We start from the raw sequence: 19,418 nt of genomic DNA, 5'->3' as shown, positions 1-19,418 counted from the left end.
TGGGTGGTTGGCCAGCCTGCCTGCTGGTTGAACTCCTGGTTGAGGGGACAATTTGCATATTAGCCTTTTATTATATAGGATATACACTGAGTGGCCAGATTATTATGTGTTCAGATATCATAATAATCTGGCCACTCAGTGTATTGCTATTTTATTGTTCATATTTTTTATCCCTCCTCCTCTTCCTCCTCCTCCTCTTCCTCCTCTTCCTCTTTCTTCTTTTCTTCTTCCTCTTCTTCTTCCAGATTTCAGGCATTTCTAAATGATGGTCATTCTGTATTTTAGTTATAATTTTGATGTGGTTGTGGGAGGCAGTGAGTACTGAGTTTACCTACACCACCATCTTCAAGAGTCTCCTATATATGGTTATAGCTCTGGTCTTATCTATAAGGTACTCAGTATGTTATATCATTCCTTTTTTTCTCTAAAAAAATTAGGATTCTATGAATCTAGCAAATCATGGGACAAGGTGGTTAACTGGTAAGGAGGAATTAACAGGGAAAAAGAGTTTGTACTGGACCCTTGACTTAGATGAAGAAAAGGAATGATGAGAGGCGTATAGTGACAGATTTGATTAGAAGACTCTGGAAGTTGGCAAGTGAGAAATAATCATCTTAAAACATATGAGAATCCTAAAGTGATAGCAAGAATGATTAGGACTTAACAGCTCATAGAAAAGCAAGGAGCTTTAACTATGAGACAAAAAGAAATGTAAAAGGAAATATGAAAGGAGAAAAAAACAATTTTTGTCAAAACAAGTAAGATGTTTTAAACACCTAAAACAAAGACAAGATTGTATTATAATTGCAATCTTTGTCAAACTTTTGAGGTAAAAAAATTGCTTTTCAATATTCAGTCTAAAACTACATCATAAAAATGGCAACTGATGTTTTTGGTTGTGTTATGTGTGTGACGAATTTAATCATATATATTGCTGCAACTTTAATATAAGTTTATAATACAGATAAGAATGACCAAGATTGTAATTTTCCTGTCATTTAGTGATTATGGCATATGGTAAAACTAAGAGTAATGCTAATGATAATACTAATACTAACTAGCATTTAGTAATTACTTGCTATTTGTCAAAAACTGTGATTCACTTTACATATATTGGCTTATTTTATTCTCTCAAAAACCTTCCAAGAAAAGCACTATTATTGCTTCTAGTTTATAGGTAAGAAAAGTGAAGCCTAGAGAAGTTCAGTAACTGCACTTACAAGTGGCTGAGTTAAGATGTGAACATACAGTATAGTGCTTGTTCTTATAAATGACCTCACATATCTTCTCTTCTACCCATTGTCTATCTATGTGGTTAAAATGAATCAAGAAATGCCCTGAGAATCAGAAAGGGAGACAATTGTAATTATGAATTGACATATCCTATCTAATAAAAGGGTAATATGCAAATTGACCGTCACTCCAACACACACAAGATGGCCGCCCCCATGTGGTCAAAGATGGCCACCCCCATGTGGACACAAGATGGCTGCCATAAGATGGCCAGAAGGGAAGGGCAGTTGGGAGGTACCAGGCCTGCAGGGGAGGGCAGTTAGGAGGGACCAGGCCTGCAAGGTAGGCAGTTGGGAGGGACCAAGCCTGCAGGGGAGGATAGTTGGAGGGGGACCAGGCCTACAGGGGAGGGCAGTTGTGGGGGACCAGGCCTGCAGGGGAGGGCAGTTGGGGGTGACCAGGCCTGCAGGGGAGGGCAGTTGGGGGTGACCAGGCCAGCAGGGGAAGGCAGTTTGGGGGGGGGGGGGTTGACCAGGCCTGCAGGGGAGGGCAGTTGGGAGGAACTAGGCCTGAAGGGGAGGGCCATTGGGGGGACCCAGCCTACAGGAGAGGGCAGTTGGGGGAACCAGGCCTGCAGGGTAGGGCAGTTGGGTGTGACCTGGCTGGCAAGGGAGGGCAGTTGGGGGTGACCAGGCCATCAGGGGAGGCCAGTTAGGGGTGACCAGGCCAGCAGGGGAGGGCAATTAGGGGCAATCGGGCCAGCAGGGGAGCAGTTAGGCATCAATCAGGCTGGCAGGGGAGTGGTTAGGGGTTGATCAGGCTGGCAGGCAGAAGCGGTTAGGGGCAATCAGGCAGGCAGGCAGGTGAGCAGTTGGGAGCCAGCAGTCCTGGATTGTGAGAGGGGTCCCAGCTTGGAAAGGGTACAGGCTGGGCTGAGGGACACATACACCCCCCCACAGTGCACAAATTTCATGCACCAGACCTCTAGTAAGATTATATTACTGATAAGCCAACAAGTATAAAATAAAAGTAATGAAATAATATACTGGGGAGAAGTTTATATATTCTGTTTTACTATGAAAAGCTAAAAAAGATTATTGCAAATTGGATTTCATTTTTAATGAAACTACTATTTTTAATTTTTATGCAAGTCAGGGAGCCTATAAAATGGAGGTCTAGGCTTTATGTCTACTGTGTTCTCACTACTGAATGATATTAGCTGGCTTATCACTTACAATTTTCTTTTGGGAAGAAAATGTGAAAATAGACATAGGGAGACAATGATTGATTTGACCAAAGACCTTTCTGTTCCATAAATTTTTTTCTGAGTCTTTGTGCCTAAGATTATCAAGAGAGACAGTGAGCCTTGTAAGGCAATCATTAGACTGTGTCTACAGAACTGATCACTGATGACTGTCCTCAGTGTCACCAATGAAACCAATGAAATGGTTTCAAAGACAACCACTGTTGCACTCTTTGAAATTTTAAACCAGTCACCATACCTGAATGAAAGGGGAAAATCACCTACAATTCTGATATGTTAGTGTTCATGATTGCTAATATTTATCTCTAATATTTTCCTTTTCTTATCTACATATTTTAGTTGTCTTCATAATGTAGATAAAATTTTGATTTATGATTTTTAATTCAGTATTATTGATGAAATATTTATATATGTTGCTACATAACTTTTAATAGTTATTTTTAATTCTTTATAATATTTCATTAAGTTTCATCTTTAAACATTTTCTTACTCATTCGATATTTCAAAAACCTCCTCTCTGTATTAGAAAAAATGGAGAAAAAAATGGAACAATAACAACCTCTTCACAAAATACAAATCAAATCTGAGATGGCATCTGGGAAAAGTCCATCTTGAAAGTACGGGTAGGGTGGAAGGAGATGTAAACCAGAGACTTTTGATTTGGCAAAAGAACAGACTGCATGTAGAATGCCTATATGGCAATAATGAATGATCAGATCATTAAGAAGTACACACAATATATGTTTAATGTCTTTCTTTCCTATATAGCCCTTAATTTTTGGAAACAAAAACATAAAGTAAGTACTTGCTTTTATTAACCACATAGCTTCATTCAATCTTATCCATGGCTCTGATAAAACAATGATGTTCTTTTGAGATGGAAAGATAGAAAGTAGGGAAAATCATACAGGATTTCTATTCTAATCAAAATCCCTGCCAATAGCTATGACAGAATACTATGAAATATGGTGACATTTAACTTTCATAAGAGGTAAGATGATATTCTATTGGCACCTAAAATTGCTAGCAATGGTCATCATGGGACTTATTTCATTTGGCAGTATCTTGGTTGACTTCACAACCTGTTCCCCGGGCTATTAAGATTGGTCCAAACTTGGCATTGAATTCTTGGAAAAATTATTTCTTGATGATTTTAAACTTTCTTTTCCAGTGTCAAGAGAGATTTACCCAAGCTCAGAGTTTTCATTTATTTTTTCCCCTTTTAGCTTTTGAAAGAGAAATCCCTTTTTGTCTGCTTTGTGATTGCTTTTGTGTCAAATTCAGCATAAAAGCTTTTCAAATGGGACAGTGTTAGCTGTTTTTTGCTTGACTGAGCTAAGATAACATGAATTCAATAGAGAAGTGAAATCTTGTTTGAGCCTAGCTGATTTGGCTATCTAATACTTAAAGCTATCTGAGGCAAAAATTCCAATAATTTGTAAAATTTTTAAATAAACATGTCCAAGGCCACAAAATACCTGTTTTGAAGACATTCTTTAGGGAGCTTGAAACATAGGTACACTGTAATCATGTAATTATATTTAAAAAGTTGAACTTGTTATCTATATATATAATAGAGAAATATGCCAATTAACTGGGACACGGTAATGGGTCGACCGGACAGGAGGAGGTTGCGTACGCAGCATCAGGGGTGGGGCAGCAGGAACCTCCACACGCCTGCACTGGGGGAGGGCCTGATCAGCAGCGGCTGTGGCTGCTTCAAGGGCCAGAGAGGGAGGCAGAGCCAGACTGGCAGCGGCCAAGGCTGCTGCGGGGCCCAGGGAACAAGGCAGGGCCGGACCAGCGACTTGAGGGTGAGCAGCGCCACGATTTCGAATCTTGCACTGGACTTTTAGTGTATAATAAATACAATAGCTATTTGAGGATCTCAAATTACTTTACTAGGAAGGAAACTAATCACAGAAACTTCTTTTTCAAATATGGTAGTAGAGCTTTATCATTTTAGTTATTGGGGGTGGGGGGGAGTGATATTAGATAATATCCGGATCTGCCATAAGGGTATGTACAGTAATGGAAATTCAATTCTTCGTTCACATGTTTTGTTTATTTTTAGACTGCACAAAATTAAATTAGCAAATTGATCCACACTGGCAGTTCAAGGTTCGCATTTCTGATACAATAATGAAAACATTATCAGAAATCTTCTTATTAGGACCAGTCATTTTTTCCATGCATTTTCTTTATTTCCTTTTGTTCTCCCCTAAAGTTTCCATGTGATTAAGGAGAAAGTATCAATCATCTAATAGTACTTTTTCTCCCAAAGTAGGTATAAAGCTATTAAACTTCTCAAAGCATACAGAGTGCTTCCTACATCACTGATGGAGCACAGAAAGTAATGAGTAGTTTCCCCAGGTACTGCTATACTATATAAATATTTAATGCAGAGTCACCAAGACTTAAATAGCATTATGCTCTGATTGCACCATATAGTGCCTTGTTTTCTTTTCACAGTGTAACTTGTTCCATGCTTGAACATATAATGTGGCTGCTCTGTAAATCCACTCATTCATAAAAGCAACAAATTGTAAATATTGTCCAAATCACCTTTTCTGAACTCTAGAAATTAACCAAAGGTTGGCAACAATATGAAAACTGCTGCACTTCAGTAAGAACAGCAGGGTTTGAGGCTTTTTAACTTGGCCTATTCCCATTACTTTTCCCCAGTTACACAGTATGCTTGAAAATTAGCAGCCTTACAGCCACCAGAGAGGGAAGACCAGGATTAGAGTTCCTCAAAAAGACCCATTTTAAACCCAGAGCATTATCATGATATGATCTGTCTTGCCACTCAATCCTATACACAAGGCCTTGTCATTTGTTTGACCTAAGTTTGAACTAACTCCCCAGGAAAAGCCCTATCCCCAGAGTTTTTATCCAAAACAATCAGCAACAGTTGTTTAAATAACAGCTAGCTGAGGCTGTATTACCAGTGAAGAAAATCAGGGTCTGGAGAAAAACTTAAAATGAAAATCTGAGGAATTAGATGTCTTCAGGGGACTCTGAAAAGCTCTGGCATATTCCTGGGTCATTTAGAAGGTTACATGCATATCTTGCCAAATAGAGAATATCAATAAAGAGATATAAACAGGGACTAAATAGAGATTCTGGAATTTAAAAGTATATAATTGAAATAAAATTTTCACTGGATGTGCTCAACATTAGACTTAAGCTAGCAGAAGAATCAGCAAACTTAAAGACAGACCATAATTCCACTCTGAGGAAAGGAAAGACAAGAAATAAGATATACATAAAGAGGGGATAAATAAAAATTCAACAAAATAGAAACTTTAATAGCCTACCTTTTTTTTTAATGATTTCAGAGAGGAAGGGAGAGGGAAAGAGAGATAGAGACATCAATGATGAGAATCATTAATTGGCTGCCTCCTGCACGCCCCCTACTGGGGATTGACCCCACAACCCAGGCATGTGCCCTTGACTGGAATGGAACCGAGGACCCTTCAGTCCACAGGTTGATGCTCTACCCACTGACCCAAACCAGCTAGGGCTAATACCCTACCTTTAATAATGATAGAACAACTAGGCAGAAGATTAACAAGGAAATAGGAGACTTGGAAAAACACTATGAACTAATAAGACCTATGAATAGTCTCCTATAGAACACTCCACCCAATAATAACAGAATATACATTCTTCTTAATTGTATATAGAATATTCTCCAGGATAGACCATATGCTAAGCTATAAAACAAACCTAAATCCAATATGTCTGGTATCCTTACAAGAGGAAAAAAGAGGCATACTCAGAGAGAATAATGCCATGTAAAGACACTGACCACAGGGAAAACATCATGTGGCAATAGAAGGAAAGATTAGAGGGATGCAGCTTCAAGCCAAAGCACCAAAGATTGGCAGCCACCACCAGAAGCTAGAAAAAGGAGAAAGCATTCTCCCCTATATATAGGTTTCAGATGTAGCATGGCCGCTGACATTTTGATTTGGGATCTAACCTTCAGAATTTTGAAACAATCAATTTTGTTTTATTAAGCCACCCAGTTTGTGGTGTTTTGTTCATGACAGTCCTAGGAAAATAATAAAGGAGACTTCCTTAACCTGGTAAAGTACATCTAAGAAAAATATGCAACTAACATCATGGTGAGAGACTGAATGCTTTCCCCTAAGATCAGGAACAAGGTAAAGATGTGTGCTGTCACAACTTCTGTTTACCACTGTACTGGAAGTTCAGGCCAGGGCAATTAGGCAAGAAAAAAAAAATAGAAAAATAGAAGATTTACTTTTTCCTTTCCAGATTAATAAGAATTTTACGTAATCTATAGATATATTTGTGCATATATATATATATATATATATATATATGTACTAATAAAAGAGAAACATGCAAATTAACCATAACTCTGCTACACCAAGCCACGCCCACCAACCAATCAGGAGTGAGTATACAAATTAACCCAACCAAGATGGCGGCCGGCCACGGAGCTGGAGCAAGCAGGAGGCTTGGGTTGCCCCGGCAATGGAGGAAGCCTAGCTTCCTGGCCGGCCCTTGCCTCCACTCAAGACTACAAAGTTTCAATTATAGAAGATAAATAAATCCTAGATACTTGCTTCCAGCCGGCCCTGGCCTCCACTCAAGGAGGCGCTGGGAAAAAAAAGAAAAAGAAAAAAAGGAGGGGCTGGGACCTTGGGTCGCCGGCGGGTGATCAGGCCAGTATGGGAAAGCAGGGGCTGTTGGAGGTAAGCAGACCAGCAGGGGGGCCAGTTGGGGGGTGAGCAGGCCATCAGTAGGGGTCAGTTGGAGGTGATCAGGACAGTGCGGGGGACAGTTTGGAGTGAGCAGGCCAGCAGGGGGGGCAGTTGGGGGTGATCAGGCTGGTGGGTGGGGGCATTTGGGGGTGAGCAGGTCAGCATGCATAGTGGTTAGGGGCAGTCAGGCAGGCAGGTGAGCAGCTGGAGCCAGCAGTCCCGGATTGTGAGATTCTTTTTTTTTTTTTTTAATATATTTTATTGATTTTTTACAGAGAGGAAAGGAGAGGGATAGAGAGCTAGAAACATTGATGAGAGAGAAACATCAATCAGCTGCCTCCTGCACACCTCCCACTGGGGATGTGCCCGCAACCAAGGTACATGCCCTTGACCGGAATCGAACCCGGGACCCTTCAGTCCGCAGGCCGACGCTCTATCCACTGAGCCAAACCGGTTTCGGCCCGGATTGTGAGATTCTGAGAGGGATGTCCCACTGCCGGTTTAGGCCTGATCCCTGTAAACCGGCAGTAGGACATCCTTTGAGGAGTCCCAGATTGGAGAGGTTGCAGGCTGGGATGAGGAACATCGCCCCCCTCTGTGCATGAATTTCGTGCACCAGGTATATATGTATGTGTGTATATATATATATATATATATATATATATATATATATATATATAATTTCCTAAGGAATACATTTAGAAGTTTTACAGTTGGCCTGGCCAGAGTAGCTCAGTTGGTTAAGTGTTGTCTCGTGCACCAAAAGGTTACTGGTTCCATTCCTGGTCACATACCTGGGTTGGGTTTAATCCCTAGTCAGAGAGCATGCAGGAGTGCAGGAGGCAACCAATTTCTCTCTCTCTCTCTCTCTCTCTCTCTCTCTCTCTCTCAACATGTCCTTGTGTGAGGATTAAAAAATAAAAGAAAGTATTAAATTAATAAATTAATTCAGCAAATTAGCAGGATGCAAAATCAAAATACAAAATCTCTTGTTTTTCTATACAGTAGCAATGATAATCTGAAAAATAAATTTCAGAAACTATTTTCTTTGCAATGGAATCAAAAAAATAAAATACTTAGGAATAGGAGAAATGCAAGACTTATACACTAACAACTACAAAGCATTGTTGAAAGAAATTTTAAAAAATCTAAATAAATGGGAAAATATCCCATGGGTCCCAGATCAAAATAATTAATATTGTTACAATAGCAAAATCCCCAGATTTATCTATAGATTATGCACAATTCTTACCAAAATCCCAACTGGCTTTTGTACTAAAATGCAAGGAACAAAAAATAGCCTAAACAACCTTGAAAAAAGAACAAATTTGGAAGACTCACAATTCCAAATTTCACAACTTACTGCTAAGTTACAGTCATTAAGTCAGTGTGGTACTGGCCCCCTGGGTGAGACAGGGAACTAGGGGTGGGTAGCGGCAGATGTGGCCTCTTTCCCAAGGTGGACAAGGGCTGGTTCCCTCCTCAGGGCCAGCTGCCAACCTCCCGGGTCCCTCCCCCTGGCCGGCAGGTCCCCATCACTCAATCCGAGCTGGGCCACAGGCTAGGACAGGGAACTGGGAGTGGGTGGCAGTGTGTGGGCAGTGAGGGAAGGAGGAGATGGGGAGGAGGGGAGGCAGGGAACATAATTGGCCGTGATCACCAGCCAGGCCTAGGGACCCCACCTATGCATGAATTTCATTCACTGGGCCTCTAGTTACTATATAAAATAAAAGTGCCACACACAAGAGAAATGAAAATATAAGTCTACACAAAACCTTTATACAGATGTTTTTAGCAGCATTATTTATAACTAGAGGCCTGGTGCATGAAAATTCATGCACTGGACAGGGGGTCTCTCAGCCTGGCCTGCCCCTCTCACAGTCTGGAAGCCCTCAGGGACGGGAGGTGACCTGGAGATCAGGGGCAGGCAATGCCCCATCACACCTCTGCTGCTGCCACTGCCGGCAGCACAAGCCTCGGCAGGCCCCGGTTACCTGAGTGTTGGGTGGCCCTGGGTGGCTGGGCAGCTGCCATCTGAGGCTTGCCTGTGCCTTGGGCTAGCCCTGGGCAGCTGGGGGACTGAGGGGACTGGGAAACTCTGGAGGCAGGCTGAGGGGACTGGGTGCCACCATCTTGTGGCTGTGAGCACCGCCATCTTTGAGGACGTGGCAGTCAATTAGCATATTCCCTCCTTATTGGCTGTGGGTGCCACCATCTTTGTGACAGCATGAGGGTCAATTAGCATACTCCCTCTTTATTAGATAGGATAGCCAAAAAAGCATAAAACAACTCAAATGTCTTCAACTAATGAATGGGTTAAAAAATATAGGATATCCAGAGACAAGGGAGAACTTGGTTTCTTTAGCCAACCTCCTCTGGCCCCCAAAATGCCTTCCAAAATTAAAAAAAAAAATGTAGTATATCCAACAATGGAATATTATTCAGCAATAAAAATGAATAAAGTACTGTTATAATATGGATTAACCGCAAAAGCATTATGCTGAATAAAAGTAGTCAGTCACAAAAGAACACATATTGTATTAATCCATTTATATTCATACTCAGTACAGGCTGAGGGAAGGAGAGAACAGACAATGGAAATTGACTGATAATGGGTATGGGGTTTCTCTTGAGGATGAAGAAAATGATCCAAAATTCTATTGTAGTAATGACTTCACCAGAATGTGAAAATACTAAAAACCACTATATTATATACTTTAAATGGGTGAATTTTACAGTATGTAAGTTATATTTTAATGAAGTTTCATTGAAAAGGTATATGTGCATGTCATTAAGACTACAGATCTTTTCATGTTTCTTCACATTTAAAAACTGCTTTAGAAACATCATTTGTAAATATTTATTAGCAGAGGAACCTATTTTTAATGCTAGCTTATTCTATCCCTGAACCTGCTTCCAAAATATCTGGAGATTGTAGAATTGCCTACTCTATGAGACAGGGTCAACCTTAGTAGATATGTCAGTCAGGATAGGCTAAATCATGCCACAGTAACAAGCAATCACCAAATCTAGAGACCTAACACAAATTTGTATTTTATTGATGTCACATGTCCCTTGTAGATTCACAAGGACCATGCCTGATGACAGCTACATCTTAATACATAATTTCATGATCCGAGAGGAAGGGAACATAGTGGATAATGCCATTAGCTCTTTATTTTAAATACGTATTTTTTCTTTTTTAAAATATGTTTTATTTATTTCAGAGTGGAAGGAAGAGGGAGAGAAAGATACATCAATGATAAGAGAGAATCATTGATCGGCTGCTTCCTGCATACCCCCCACTAGGGACCGAGCCCACAACCCGGGCATGTGCCCTGACCAGGAATCCAACCATGACCTCCTGGTTCAATAGGTTGACGCTCAAACACTGAGCCACACCAGCTGGGCACCATTAGCTCTTAAACCTTCTGCCTGGAAGTAACAAGTAGCTAAAAATCAGTTCCATTGCCTTTGCTAATTCAATGGGGCACAGATGTATAATCCTCTGGCATGAGAAGGCACTGAATGTTTATGAACAATAATGCACTCTACCACAGTAGGTTTATGGGATCTAAAAATTAGTGCAGAAAATGTCACTTTCTTGGGAATCTGTCCTCTGGCATTCTCTCTGGAGTCATTTCCACCCAACCATTTCCACGCCCTCTCTACCAAATTTCTCTTAGATGCCTGAGGTAGCTGGGTGATTTGTTAATTACAACACTTCTTATGCCTTTTAATAAACTCAGCAAATTAACATGAGAGGCCAGATAACGAGAATGCTTTCCAAAATGTCATAATGAAATTAAGGTAATGAAGCACTTGGAGACCTTTCTTCCCTTTTTTCTGTACAAAACTTATTCTAAAGAAGCTGGAAGAGAAATGGGGCCTGAAAGTAAAGAGGGGGGAAATAAATTGTATGCCATTAGTTTAATTATAAAAATTCATTACATGAAGCCATGTAAGACAGAAAATAATGGAACTCTAATGGGTTGGCCGATAACACATTTACTAGCCTGCTCTCAGCTTATAGTCATTGTTGAAAGGACAAAAAAGGAACAACTTTAGTATATAGTCCTCAAAGCTATTGAAAAGATTAATCATTTCCAGTAGGCTGGAAAATGAGTGCCATTTTTTTAAATAGTATTCCCTGTATAGAGTGTTACCTTCTGAAACAGAGTTGTTTGGTAATGTCAGAGGTTTAATAGATGAATCTCCAAGTTAATGGTGAGAGGATTTACTTTTGAAATAGCTTCCTTACAGATATTTTAATGTTTCTATTATAAATCCATAAAAAGGTTTTATAGGTCATTTTAATTCACACAGACAAGAAAGAAATAGTTTCTTTTTCCCCAATAAAGATTTATAGAACATTAATTCATATTTAGAAGTAAATTGTTTAGTGATTTTTTAATAAACCAAATATGTATTATTTTCTGCTGTCTTTGGCAATGTCTTACTTTATTATACACAGTAATTTTCATCTTGCTATACTCATCAAGGAGATTATTTTCTATTCTTCAAAGTTCAATTATAATAAACCAAATCATTTTCCTTAAATTCTTTTATATGGAAGCATATCTTCTTTAACTAGATTGAACCCCAAATATTGGAGTCAAGAAACCTGCATTTTTGCAATGCCTCTTTCACTGACTAGGATGTTATCTTCAACAAGTCACTTAACCCTTCAGAGTTTTTCTGTTCTCATATGGGCAATTATCGGATTGGGTAAAAGGAAAGGAGATAACAAAAGATGAAAGTGATTGTGTAGGTAAGGGTCTTATATTTGAGGGCCATGTAATCCAAGAAGAGAGGTTTGAACTTTGTCTTGTAGGTAATAGACAGTGAAAGCTTTTACAGAGAAGTAATGTGTTTCTACTTGCATTTCAAAAAGATCTCTTGAGCAGATGTCTGTGTATGGAAGAACTAGTTTGAGAGGGGAGGGAGGGAACCAATGAAAAGGCTATTGCAGAGTCCAAGCAAGAGATGATGAGGGATTCACTAAAGGCATTGGCAATGGGGATAGAAGATTTGGATATAAGAGAAAATTATGATGCAATCTCACTATGAGTATGCTCCCTCCCTCCTCCTCCATTTGAAGATTAACTTAAACTGCAGAGGAAGAAGATTGGACTAGAGACAGAACCTAGGGGAACACCAACATTTAAGGGACAGGCAGAAAAAGAAAAACTTTAAACATAATAGAGCATAGAGGAGATCCAAAGAGAGGGGTATGAGAAAGGCTGGTGCCTCAAGAAGAGCAGAGTAGTCAATAGCACCAGTTGCTGCAAATAAATCATGTAAATAAGAACCTATAACTTTCTACAGACATTGGCCATTGGTAACTGAATCAGTTAACTATTTTAACAAAAATGCTGCATAACAGACACCTTCAAACTTAGAAGTAAATTGTTTAGTTATTGTTTTAATAAACCAAATATGTATTATTTTCTGCTGGGGTGGCATTGCTTCAGTGTGCAGGTTGATTGGGGTGGTTCTTCTCCACTCATCCTTCTTCAGGGATAAGCAGGCTAGCCCAGGGCATTTTTGTCTCCTGGTGATGGTAGAAGTACAAAAGGACTAGCTCCACTGCAGGAGCACATTTAAAACCTTTGCTTGTGTCTCTCCTATTAACATCTCATTAGGATTAGGCAAAGCAAGACATATGGCTAAATTCATTGTCAAGGGCAGGGAAGATAAGTGCTTTTTGTAGCAGGAAATTCAAAGCTACATCGCAAAGGGCATGGATACAGAGTGCGGTAAAGAATTGAGGCTAATAGTCCAATTTGCTATGGTGGCTTCTGTCAGAACAGTTTATGTGGGTGGCAATGGCAAAACCTGATTTTGATGAATTATAGAGTACCAGCTATGTAATCAAGTTGAGGTAATGAGTGAACAGTTGCCTTCTAAGGAATATAACTATGAAGGGAAAGAAAATGATAGAGAGCAGATTTTTTGTTGTTGTTTAATGGTGGGGGAGAGATTGTGTTTAAAAGCAATGGAGAAAGACTTTTCAAAGAGACTAGAGGTTGAAAAGACACAAAAAGAGCAGTAGTACATGGAGGGGAGGATCCAGAATACATGAGTTTCCAGATGTAAGTATCAGCTTCCCATAGCACAAGAGTAACTTCTTCCTCTGAAACTGGAGAGAAGTTTGCAAGATGTAAAGTGTGATATTTTGCAAAATTTATGCTTTGTATTTTATGAAACTGAGGCACAGAGGATAATTAACTTTCCCTTTTGTAACATAACTAGTATGTTAAATTTCTCCTGTGTAATTGTACGTCTGGTCATTTGCTGTGAGATTTCTTTCAGTTTGTATTATCAGGATCCAGTCTAGAAACCATACTAGATATTTCAAACAGGGAATTCAATACAGAGAACTGGTTCCATGGCTAATGAAGGAGTTGAGAAACCCAGTAGGAGACAGGGAGGCAACCTGGAATTTAGCAACATCAGGAAGCTGTTACACCTCAAGGGCTGGAGGGCCAACAAATGTTACCAGAACCCAGAACCCAGAGCCATCTGGTGCTAACTTGCCCACTGTTCAGGCTGCACAGAAGATACTGAAACTACAGAGGGAGGGTCTGTCCAGTGGGAAAAGGAGACACAAACACATGGCTCACATAGGAAGAGGGGGAGATCCACTAGTTTCACCTTTCCTCATGTTCTTTCATTTCACACCAGGGCCTCACCTGCCAGATCCAGCTAGAAGCCATCTAGCAAGAAATCCTGGGAAATTCTGATCCCTTAAGACTTAAGTGGTTTAGTCCATCTGCAGTACCAAGTAGAGTAGGAGATGGGCAGAGAATGGATCTAAGAGCAAATAAGCTCTTAGCTATTAGCTCACAGAGCTAAATATTTTTTTATGAATCTCTTAGTATATTCAAAGAGACAAAAACCCAATATGTAGACTTTTTGTCCATAAATATATTAATGTACTGTTTTATAATTTTCCAAGCAATTTGATTTTGATTTTGACCTCATGACAAACCTAAGGCATAAGCAAAATAAGTAGCCCCATCCTGTTTTGCAGACAACAAAACTAGAACTTAAAAGGCTATTGAGCCCTAGCTGGTTTGGCTCAGTGGCTAGAGCATTGGCCTCTGGACTGAAGGGTGCCAGGTTCGATTCTGGTCAAGGGCACATGCCTGGGTTGCGGGCTTGGTCAAGGGGATATGCAGGAGGCAGTTGATTGATGTTTCTCTCTCATATTGATGTTTCTATATCTCTGTCTCTCTCCCTTCCTCTCTGAAATCAATAAAAATATTTTTTAAAAATAAATAAATTATAAATAAATAAATAAAACTCTCTTTTTGCTTTCATAGCAAAAGTTAGTGGTATTGGTTTTAGCTTATTAGTATTCATTTGGTTATCTGAGTCTATTTACTACATATAATAAATGTAATTTTGTTTGATGCTAGAATAAGATGTTCTAGTTAACTGAGAAATGCAGGATTTTATATAGATTATATATTTTCAAGGAACAGGAGTCCACCCAAAGATACTGAAACTATGCTAAAAGCACTAGTATTTGATTTTTATTACTATATAAATATCATCTATATATCTAAAAGCCTAAACAACTAAACAACCGGTCAACCAGTCACCATGATGCACACTGACAACCAGGAGGCAGACGCTCAATGCAGGAGCTGCCCCCTGGTGGTCAGTGGCCTCCCACAGCGGGAGTGCTGCTCAGCTGACTGAAGGGTGCCAGACATCGGGCTCATGGCTGGCAAGCGCAGCTGCGGCTGCGCAAGCCTCTCCTGCTTCCACGGCAGCACTACCAAGCAGCAGCTACTGAGCAGCAGCAGTGGCAGGCACAGCAGGGTGGGATGAGCGGGATCGGCGAGGTGCCTGGCCTAGGCTTCAGCTCCTCCCCAGCTACTTGCCACTTCATGTACTACTACATCCCTCGGGGGATGTTGGACTGCCTGTTTCAGCCTGATCCCCCCCAACCCATACACCGGGCCTCTAGTAGTAACATAAAAGAACAATTATTAAAACAAACTAGAGGCCCGGTGCATGAAAATTCATGCACTGGAGGGGGGGTCCCTCAGCCCGGCCTGCCCCCTCTCACAGTCTGGGAGCCCTCAGGGATGGGAGGTGACCTGGAGATCAGAGGCAGGCAACGCCCCATCACACCTCTGCTGCTGCTGCCACTGCCAGCAGCACAAGCCTTGGCAGGCCCTGGTTACCTGAGCCTTGGGCGGCCCTGGGTGGCTGGGCAGCTGCCATCCAAGGCTTGCCTGCGCCTCAGGCTGGCCCTGGGCGGCTGGGGGGCTGAGGGGACTGGGGACTCTGGAGGCAGGCCTGCCACCCCAGCAGGTCTGAGGGGACTGGGAGCCGCCATCTTGTGTTCTGGGCGCTGCCATCTTTGAGGGCGTGGCAATCAATTGGCATATTCCCTCCTTATTGGCTGTGGGTGCTGGCATCTTTGTGACAGCATGAGGGTCAATTAGCATATTCTCTCTTTATTAGATAGGATGATTACTTTTCAGAATCATTACTTTTCAATTTCCTCTGTTGCCCTTCTTGCTCATGAGTATGCATTCTTACAGATTTAGGAAATACAGTTTAGATAGAAGTTATAGTCTGTCTTTTACTTATGATTTCTGTACACTTTTACTACAGAGGAGACCTCTGGGTTGATGCATTATGTTATTATTTTAGTTAATAAAGATTTTTATTTCTATGATGTATTTATCTTTCTTCTTTTAATATTTGATTAGGGCAAAATACCAAAAGTGAGATTACTGGGTAAATGGAAGTAAGGGTTTGTATGTCACTTGATATCTATTGCCAAATTACCCTAATACATACTCTTCCCAGCAGTAGTTCATGAATGTGCTTATTTTACCAGTCTTTCTAGCTTTGAATTTTATTTTATATTCATTTAATTGGTGTAAAATTGTGCCATCTTGATTCAGTATTCTGTTGGTTTTTTTTTTAAGTTAATTATTTTTAGCGTTTACAATGAAAAGGAGTTTATTAGTGGATTCGGGCAGAGAGAAGATTACTGCATAGGCAAAGCAACCCTTCCTCGTAGAGTTTACTTCTTTTATTGGGGCTCATTTAATGAAAGTGTAGGGCATTCAATACGGGGGAGGAATATTCAGGATTTTTTTCTGGGAAAGGGAAGAAGACTTCTCTGAAGAGCCCAGGCAGATGTGTCCTTATACGGGCTTTCCATTTCAGATCACGACAGCACTGGGGTGTGTTGTTTAGTATGCTGACATATTCCAATGAGAATATAATGATGCTAGGGGTTACAACAAGGTGAATTTAGCTGCCATGTTGGATCCAGCTGGTCTTCTGCTAGTTCTAAGCCATAAATATGTTGGGGTTTGGTAATTTTCTTTTTTTATAAAAACTCTTTATTCTCTCTCTTGTTTGAATGACCTGTTCCTATATTTTTGTCCATTTATCAATGGCTTAACCCAGTATATTGAGTTTGATAAAACTGTCTTAGCAATTTAATATTATCTTAATGCTTAAAAGCCTTCTCCATGCACTTGCCCCAATGCCTAATAGAAATTTGGGGTTAATATGCTTCCAGATAAAGTGTTTGTTGGTCTATTTCTTTCTTTGATGTATGATATTTCAAGTGATGAAATACATAGTTTGATAATACTAAATTGCCAAAGGAAACATAGGTCATTTGGTTTTAAAAGATTCTTATATTTTCAATTTTATTCTAATTTTAAAGTAGAATATTTTTAAAGTATTATGAGTAAACTGATCCTTCAAAAAGTTCATAACTGGAATAACAGCATTGTTCCTTTGATGTTCAATGTTCTCAATATGCAGCTTTAGTTGAATACCAGTAGATGGCACTAATTACAAAAACAATTCAACAAGTTAATGAAGAGATGAATTCTGTTCAGAGTTGGCATATGTCACATATTCAACAGTGATATGGGAGCTTATTTTTATAGTTTTTTTCTCTCCTGATAAAAACAATTAAGATCAGTTTATTTCCAATTAATTGCTACTAAATTGAAATACCTGATACTGGTTCTTACTCAACGTGCTGCATTTGAAAAGTTTTGTCATGAAAAATGGGTTAGACTAAAAATGGGATAGACTAAACCACATACTAGGTAAAAAGCAGTCATGTAGAGGATTCAGAAGCTACTTAAGAAGCGTTTTAAGATTTAATCTTTATACACATTTGTACTAGGTTTTTTTATTTTGTAATTACATTTATTTAGATCACATTGGTTAGTAAAATTATATAGGTTTCAAGTGTACAATTTTATATATACTATGGAATACTACTCAACCATAAGAAAAGATGAAATATTGCCATTCACAACAACATGGATGGATCTTGAGAATATCATGCTAAGTGAAAAATCAGACGGAAAAAGTCAAGAACCGTATTATTTCACTCATATGTGGAATAGAAAAATAAAAATAATAAATGAACAAACAAGAAAAACAAGCAAAAACGTATAGCCGCAGACAACAGTATAGTGGTTACAAGAGGGAAGCCAGTAAGGGGGGTTAGTAAAGAGTGAAAGGAGTCAAATATGTGGTGATGGAAGATTTGACTTTGGGTAGTGGACACACAATGCCATATACAGATGATGTATCACAAGTTATTTTCATTTTATAACAAGCATATGTTATAACCTGAAAAACATATAATAAGTAATTTTTAGGAAGAAAAAAAAGAAACTCCAATTAGAAAATTCAGAGAAAGCTGACATCCATTCTCTTTCCCATATGCATCTATAGCAGCTGGCCAAAGACCTCCGCCAGTGGAAGATAAATGTAGATGTGGCAAATGACTTGGCACTGAAACTTCTCCGGGATTATTCTGAAGATGATACCAGAAAAGTACACATAATTACAGAGAACATCAATGCCTCTTGGGCAAGCATTCAGAAAAGGTACGAATTACATTATTTCTAAAACTATTGTTGGCTATAATGATGGCGTGGTGACACTGGGTGGACAATGCAGATTTGTTTTCCCAATCTTGCTAAACCAGACTTGGGAGAATCCAAGATGATAATCTAATGAAATTCACAGGTTTGCCTAAGTCCTCTTATTTTAAAGATGAGGGAAATTACATGATTTTCCTAAGAGATTACACAAAACCAAAACAGTGATTTATAGCTAAAAGAACCATTTATCAGTCTGCTTTGATACTCTACCCAAAGAAATATCATTCTATTCCATCATTCTGCCCCAGCCTTAATCTGACAAGGAAGTCACTTTGGAATTATAACTATTCATAGTGCCATTATTGTATCTCACTCCACACAGACAATGGGAAAATCTATGTGGTGTGTAGCATGACTCATACCTTTATTTCTCATTATATATATTTGGAAATTAACAGCTCTTAGAGACATCATCTCCTCAAACTAGGCCCTGTCTCTTTAGCCACTCTCTTAACACCTTGTGTTTTTCTTTCATTAACATTTATCCTAATTATAAATAAAAATATGAATTATGTAACTAATTTTAATGTTTGTTCTTCACATTAGTGTAAACTCCCTGAGGATATAGGCTATCTTCTTTATTTGACAGATCCTGAACTAGGTAATATAATAGGGTACCGGTAAATATTTGAATGATGACTCTCTTTGCATAATGAAGCACTACCTTGTTCATGCTACAACTTAAGAATTATTGGGTACTCATTTTTACTTCTGTCAGAAAACAGAGGCAAAAATAGTACCTATACAATGATGAGGAAGACCACAGTGAAAGATAACTGAGTTCCAGGTGATGACATGAATTACTGAAGAAGTCGGTTTGGTGGCCTTTCATAAGAAGAAAAGGCCACCATCAAGAAAATAAAAAACAAAACAGATTTTGAACTAAAAGCAGAAAGTTAGAAGTAATGACCTATTGATATATGGAAATTAAGAGACCAAGTAAACCTTGAAACTGAGTTAGAGATTGAAGAGTGAAAACTACTGTGAAAATTGATTAAAACTGGTGACTCTGGGCAAATAGAGCAGCTCTAGTCCTGAATTCCAGATGGTGTTCAGATGACCAGGGAAAAGAAGATTCAACCTGAAGTGAAGAGAGGGCCTCCTCTCAATGGCAAGGTTTAGACTTGCTGCTCCCAATATAGACCAGGTACCTGTTTGTTCAATTAAACAAGGGCCTAGTATGCTCAGGAAGACTTATTAATATGCAATTGATTAGTATCCTAG

At 39.5% G+C, this 19,418-nt stretch overlaps 1 protein-coding gene across 1 annotated transcript in view; it reads left to right on the top strand.

Annotated features, from left to right (window-relative positions):
* DMD (dystrophin) overlaps positions 1 to 19,418 on the top strand; it is a 2,407,712-nt gene that overhangs the window by 1,772,569 nt on the left and 615,725 nt on the right. Inside the window, 1 exon segment of the mRNA XM_080651877.1 lies at positions 17,983 to 18,137. Coding sequence (XP_080508003.1) covers positions 17,983 to 18,137 — 155 coding nt within the window.

The sequence above is a fragment of the Plecotus auritus genome, assembly GCF_963455305.1.
Source record: "Plecotus auritus genome assembly, chromosome: X".
NCBI lineage: Eukaryota > Metazoa > Chordata > Mammalia > Chiroptera > Vespertilionidae > Plecotus > Plecotus auritus.
This window is presented reverse-complemented; position numbering and strand designations above follow the sequence as displayed.